The following is a 6,471-nucleotide window of genomic DNA, read 5'->3' as shown; positions in this document are numbered from 1 at the left end:
AGAGAGAGAGAGAGAGAGAGAGAGAGAGAGAGAGAGAGAGAGAGAGAGAGAGACTACAGTGAATGGTAGACGTGGGGGCAGTCTGTGCACTTTCAATTTCCTGGGGATTTGCAGAATGTGAGTTTTTCTAAACTGATATCTTACTGTAGGGTGATTAAGGGTCTATACCAGCAGAACAGAGGCTAAAATACACCTGCAGTGTATTGAAAGGATTGAAAGGAAAGAGAGCATTCAGCAAACTGTTTCATTTCTAAAGGAACAAAAAGAAAGAAACAGAGATTGACAGAGAGGGAGAAAATAAGAGAGAGAGTCCCTTTCACGCCAATACAGCCTATTTTGAATTTGAGAGAAGAGAGAAAAGAGAGAGAGAGAGAGAGAGAGAGAGAGAGAGAGAGAGTCCCAGGCAGGCAGAACGATAACAACTTCTTAGCGAATCAAGCAATCTGTAATTTAGTCTCAACCAAAGTGAAACTGACTCCATTCCGTGATGGTGGAAATAATTGTTTAATTTGTCATTTATTTGATAGTGTAACACATTGGCTATGTTATCTTCCCCCCAGACGAGAAGATAGGCATGACCATCAAGCCTTACTGCACTACAGTACAAGCTGGAGTATCTGGCATTTGAATAGGAAAGAACTAGACTTCACAACTGGGCTACTTACATAATTACTAGACTGATGATAACAAAGGGGAAGAAAAAAATACATATTTTTACCGCCAGCAATTCAGCACCCTTCTAAAATACCATTAGTAAGGGATTCCAGAAGTTAATAAAATGATAGCAGAACTTTTACAATATTCATACTCTCATTCGACACAGTGGTGCCAGTAGATGTGGGAAAATACTTGGCTTTAATGGACAGACTGTCCTCTACCATTCACTAAAATGTACTTACTGAATACATATTCTTGTGTATAGGTTTTTGTACAGTATATGTGGACTTCAACGTGATCAATTCATTGATTTACATCCTAAATGATCTCCATCTTCATCTACTTAATGGATACTTGGGTCTTTATGTTTGTCCTTCTGGAGAGATGTTTAACACTGTGGTTACTGGTAACAAAGCTAACATAGCCTTCCCCATTAACCACATCTGTAAGGGATATACAGGTTGGCATGCCCAGTGGGGCAGGGGCTTCCTGAGTGAGCCTTTCCTCTCCAGACAGGAAACAGTCTGAGCTGAAAGCACTCAGGAAGCCTTGCTGACAGCCTGTATAAGAGACCAGGCAGGGAGCTATCAACAGCATCTCAAACACCAGAGAGACAGGGGTGGATAGGGAAGGAGAGAGAGAGGGGGAGATGGAGGACAGGAAGGTGGACAGACAGACAGACTAAAACTCAGGTTTCACTTTAATGGGTTGCCTTTTGCCGTTAAATGAGACACATTGCTAAGTTGTCGTCCTTCTCACTGACATCGTAAGTTAATAGATTAATAGATCAGAAACCAAACACCTTTTGGTTCCTTAATTCAACTGAACAACAGGCCACATAATATAGGGTTTCAGTGCCAGGCAGCCAACAAATACAGCAGGTGTCCTATTCAATTGGTAAAATATTTCTATGGCCAGTACTGTTTAAGCAGGGTGACTCTCATATGCCCCAATGTAAACTCTTACTAACATTGCCTCCACAAAAAGTGGGCTACTCGTTGTCATAAAGAGTTACAACAGCATTTCTTTCAACAAGTAATTCGTCATTGTTATGTCATAAAGAGTTAAAGCAGAATTTCTTTCAACAAGTAATTCGTCATTGTTATGTCATAAAGAGTTAAAGCAGAATTTCTTTCAACAAGTAATTCGTCATTGTTATGTCAAAGAGTTAAAGCAGAATTTCTTTCAACAAGTAATTCGTCATTGTTATGTCAAAGAGTTAAAGCAGAATTTCTTTCAACAAGTAATAAGTCATTGTTATGTCAAAGAGTTAAAGCAGAATTTCTTTCAACAAGTAATAAGTCATTGTTATGGCATAAAGAGTTAAAACAGCATTTCTTTCAACAAGTAATAAGTCATTGTTATGGCATAAAGAGTTAAAACAGCATTTCTTTCAACAAGTAATAAGTCATTGTTATGTCATAAAGAGTTATCACTGAGACCTGCAGAGATTCTAGAAAACATCCTGAAAGGCTTTTATCATAGGTTGGTTGGTTGTTGGATGGTTGCTGGTTGGTTACTGTGAGCACATGCAGAGACTCAAGTGGAACGAGGAACAGATGTAACACTTGACAGGGCTGCTAAAGATCTGACACGTTCCCTGGTGCCCTACAAGAAAATGCTGGAATTGATCGGCACACACATATAGACACACAGATGAGAGTGTGGTTAGAGTGTGGCACACACACACAAAGATAGAGAGAGAGAGAAAGAAAGATTCACACACAAACACACAAAGATAGAGAGAGAGAGAAAGATTCACAGACAAACACACAAAGATAGAGCGGGAGAGAAAGATTCACACACAAACACACAAAGATAGAGAGAGAGAGAAAGATTCACAGACAAACACACAAAGATAGAGGGAAAGAAAGATTCACACACAAACACACAAAGATAGAGCGGGAGAGAAAGATTCAAACACACACACACACACAAAGAATATAGCAGAAGAAAGATTCACAGACACACACAAAGATAGAGAAAAGAGAGAAAGACTCACAGACACACACACAAGATAGAGAGGGAGAGAAAGAATCACAGACACACACACAAAGATAGAGAGTGAGAGAAAGAATCACAGACACGCACCACAAAGGATAGAGGAGAGAAAGTATCACAGACACGCACACAAAGATAGAGAGGAGAGAAGAATCACAGACACGCAACACACAAAGATAGAGAGGAGAGAAAGAATCAGACACGCACCAAAGATAGAGGGAGAGAAAGATCACAGACACACACACAAGATAGAGAGGAGAGAAAGAATCACAGACACACACACAACGATAGAGAGGGAGAGAGAAATCACAGACACGCCACACAAAGATAGAGAGGGAGAGAAAGAATCACAGACACGCACACAAAGATAGAGAGGGAGAGAAAGAATCACAAACACACACACACCGATAGAGAGGGAGAGAAATAATCACAGACACACACACAAAGATAGAGAGGGAGAGGAAGAATCACAGACACACGAAGGGTTCCATGTGAACAGCAGTTGAACATGGGTCAGTCGGTCCACACACATGTAGCATGCAGACGTTTACACACGTAAGTATGCATGCACACCCACACACAGACAGGCACTTACGCATACAGGCACACACGCAACACGCACATGCACAAACATGCGCGCACACACACACACAAACACACAATGTTTGTGTCTAAGCCTTCCAGGTGTTATGGGATCAACAGAGGCAATGTAAGCTACTGTATCTCAGAAACCAGAATTCACTCTCCAAGGTGCTGAAATAACCAACCAGCTAAAGCAACTCAAACACACAAACACAATTCCGTGAACACAAATGTGTGTAAATCCACATATATAATATATTGTTCTATCCAAATAGTTCCATTGGGATGACCAATCAGTTTCCAGGCAGACCTGCCTAGCCATGGGAGTTGGCCATAGAGGGCCACGGGAGAGCTTCATTAAGTCGAGTCGAATTCCTTTCAGAGAAGAAAATCAATGGTGTTTGAGATTGTGAGATACAACTCCGCTGAGCGCATTATTGGGAGAACGAGCGCCCGTAGAGAATAGATGAGAGCTGTTGAACGTGAAACAACGGTAGCGTATAACGGGTATGGGCTCAACCTCATTTTGATCAATAGGACTTTATTAAACACATTTCTCAACTTGACGGTCAATTAAAAAACGATGTCTTAATTCGACAAACCTAATGGTTGTAGGCTGACCATAGGTTTTGAATTAAAATTCCTCAATAAAAACTATATACATTTCTTTGAGGATATTATGTATTCCCTTGCGTAAAAGCGCTCCTCGCCTCCACAATCAGTGTCTCTCACATCTCCTCCTGGGATTGCGGAGATAGACAAGGGGTTTCTCCAACTTTTCAGCGCAACCACAGGAGATGCGTCAGCACATTAGGGCTTACCTGTCCACAGGCTCACACACCGAATCCCACGGATCACATCGCAAACCCCGGGCACTGCGCAATCAGTATATGACTAGTATAGGGACAAAGGATCTGCAGTGATAATAAAAGCTTGTTACCTCGAAATGTGACTTTGGCGATTCTGTCCGCCTTTCCGCGAAGGTCCCGGACCATTTTTAGGTGGACTAAAAGAGCCATGTCAAGTTAGGTACAATCCAGCACTTCAGGAGAAAATTAACTATTTTTCTTCACAGAGCAAAACAACTCTAATGTGCTGCTGATATGCGTATGAACCAAATGTTCAGTGATCTCTAAACCTAGACCCTCTCATTGTGTCTTTGGTTCTGTGGAACAAAAATCTAACTCCATCTCGCATGCATCATCTGCTTTATTCTCCTTCGACAACAAGAAAGGAAGGATCTTTAATTATTGGTAAGCTTTCGTTTTAGCCCGCGCTATATGCTCGGTGGCTGCTGGGTCTCGCGCATCCCAGTGACTGACTGGCGCGTGTGTGAAGGCAGGGGTTTGCGCTGTGACTGACAGTCGGAAGGAAGGGAGGGTGACAGAGTATTGGAGATGGACGGTTGCATTCTCTGAATTTTAGTTTTTTTTACAATTGTTAGAAAGACATTCACTATACAGGCCAACGGTGGGCTTCCATATTAAACATGTTTGGGAATTTTATTTTATTGCAATTTCATTGCACCTATAGGCTACCACAATTCCATATATGCCAGTCATTTGCAATTTCTATAGCTTAGTTTTCAAGATGACCAAATGTATTTAAAAATATATAAAAAAATTGATCTTAATTCAATAGTAATTAAGCTTATTAATAGTTTTTACGTTAGGTCACGCAAGAAAATGTGAGTGCAGATATGCATGGCACAGTTTTGTCATTATTTCGTGACCAGCAGTGTCACGCTGGGTAAAAGGGCAGTTGCCAGGCAACTCTTTGTTGTCCTCTGGTCGCCTGGTGTTAGCCTGGAGGTGTGGGTCAGTCTGTGTTTGGTCCGGTGCTTGGCAGCTGCTTGTCGTCCTCCGTCTTGCGTGGTTCGAGGGTTCGGGTGATAATAACAGTAACATGGCACTCAGAGGAAATGGAACGCTTATCACGCACAACAACTCGACCTACATCCCACCTTCCTTAATGCCCGGGTGAGCGACGCACCTGCAAACAGAACCATAAGAAACGAGTTGCCTACGGACAAGTAGGCTTGGATAAAATATGTGTCATAAGTTATTAATAACATGTTATTTATTTACTTTATCATTTGTAAAGATACTGCGGCTATGTTCCAACTTCAAAGTACTTGTATGGAGACACATTCGGGAATGCCACCATCAAATACTTTCAGGACTTCCGCAGCGGGGCAATGGCCTGCAGCACGATCCCGTACAGCCGCGGTGGGATGTTCCCGTCCATCTTCTCCAACAGCGGGCTCCTAGTGTCGGCCCAGCGGGCTCAGAGCCGCAACAGGACCCTGAACAGTCCCTACTTGCCCCGTTTCAATGTGGACTTCAAACGCCAGGAGACGCTGAAAAGCTTCAGAGAGGTGAGACGGGGATGGGGGTTCTCTATGAGTTGTTTTCAACATACCGATTTGATGCCTCATTTTACATAACATGGTAATCATGAACCGTATTGGTTTGCAGTTCTCTCAGAAACACCGGGAGAGCTATAAGGACAAGACAGGAACACGACTTCCCATCAAACACTTCGTCATCCCAGTGAAAGAGAACGACAAATACTTCTGGAAGCAGATGTAAGATCTAAAGTTGTGTAGTCAATAAATATTCCTGTAATGTTTTTACATGTACCTTTACGTGCTATTGTGTACAGATGCGTCTAAAACAAAATACTACTGATGCAACAAAAATATTTGTTGGATAGTAGGGCTTAATGAACTTAGACTGTCATAACTGCTTTCAATTTTAGAAAGCACATTGTAGGCTATTGACAATGGACTTGTTAATGCCTTGTAGTCTGTATGTACTAAATGTATATATTATTCCAAAATAAAACATACTCAACCACACATTACAATTGCCCATCTCTCCACTTATATTTTTCTGAAATGCATTACATGATGTGCCCATCCGAACCTGATACACAATTCGACCAACCACACATCCCAAATGACAAGCGATTAGGCTGCATTTACACAGGCAGCCTAATTCTGATCTTTTTTTTAACCAAATCAGATCAGCTCTGAAAAAGATCGGATGGGAAAATATCTAATGTGATTGGTCAAAAGAGCAATTATTGGGAAAAAAATATCAGAATTGGGCTGCCTGTGTGAGCACAACCTTTTTCTTAGTTTCACACCCGTTTAAAGACTGCCATTAAACATTTGTTCTAAACCTGACACGAACGCTCTCTTAGGACCTTACATCTAACATCACAGGA

At 41.6% G+C, this 6,471-nt stretch overlaps 2 protein-coding genes across 2 annotated transcripts in view; one reads left to right on the top strand and one right to left on the bottom strand.

Moving 5' to 3' along the window:
- LOC111973302 (otoferlin-like) overlaps window positions 1–4,569 on the bottom strand; it is a 164,327-nt gene extending 159,758 nt beyond the window's left edge. Inside the window, 1 exon segment of the mRNA XM_070446450.1 lies at window positions 4,181–4,569. Coding sequence (XP_070302551.1) covers window positions 4,181–4,259 — 79 coding nt within the window. The 5' untranslated portion in view covers window positions 4,260–4,569.
- A 445-nt stretch (window positions 4,570–5,014) lies between these two features.
- On the top strand, window positions 5,015–6,100 carry cimip2c (ciliary microtubule inner protein 2C). Its single transcript, XM_024000658.2, has 3 exons — window positions 5,015–5,219; window positions 5,344–5,617; window positions 5,718–6,100. The coding sequence occupies exons 1-3, from the start codon at window positions 5,146–5,148 to the stop codon at window positions 5,829–5,831; spliced, it is 462 nt and encodes a 153-aa protein (XP_023856426.1). The 5' UTR covers window positions 5,015–5,145; the 3' UTR covers window positions 5,832–6,100.
- Window positions 6,101–6,471: the final 371 nt, after the last annotated feature.

This window comes from Salvelinus sp. IW2-2015, linkage group LG14 (assembly GCF_002910315.2).
Source record: "Salvelinus sp. IW2-2015 linkage group LG14, ASM291031v2, whole genome shotgun sequence".
NCBI lineage: Eukaryota > Metazoa > Chordata > Actinopteri > Salmoniformes > Salmonidae > Salvelinus > Salvelinus sp. IW2-2015.
This window is presented reverse-complemented; position numbering and strand designations above follow the sequence as displayed.

Bases quoted from the DNA above. Each gene is read 5' to 3' on its own strand.
- cimip2c (XM_024000658.2), top strand. From the start codon at position 5,146: ATGGCACTCAGAGGAAATGGAACGCTTATCACGCACAACAACTCGACC. The intron at 5,220-5,343 runs GTGAGCGACGCA...TCATTTGTAAAG, and splicing joins CCACCTTCCTTAATGCCCGG to ATACTGCGGCTATGTTCCAA. The intron at 5,618-5,717 runs GTGAGACGGGGA...ATTGGTTTGCAG, and splicing joins CGCTGAAAAGCTTCAGAGAG to TTCTCTCAGAAACACCGGGA.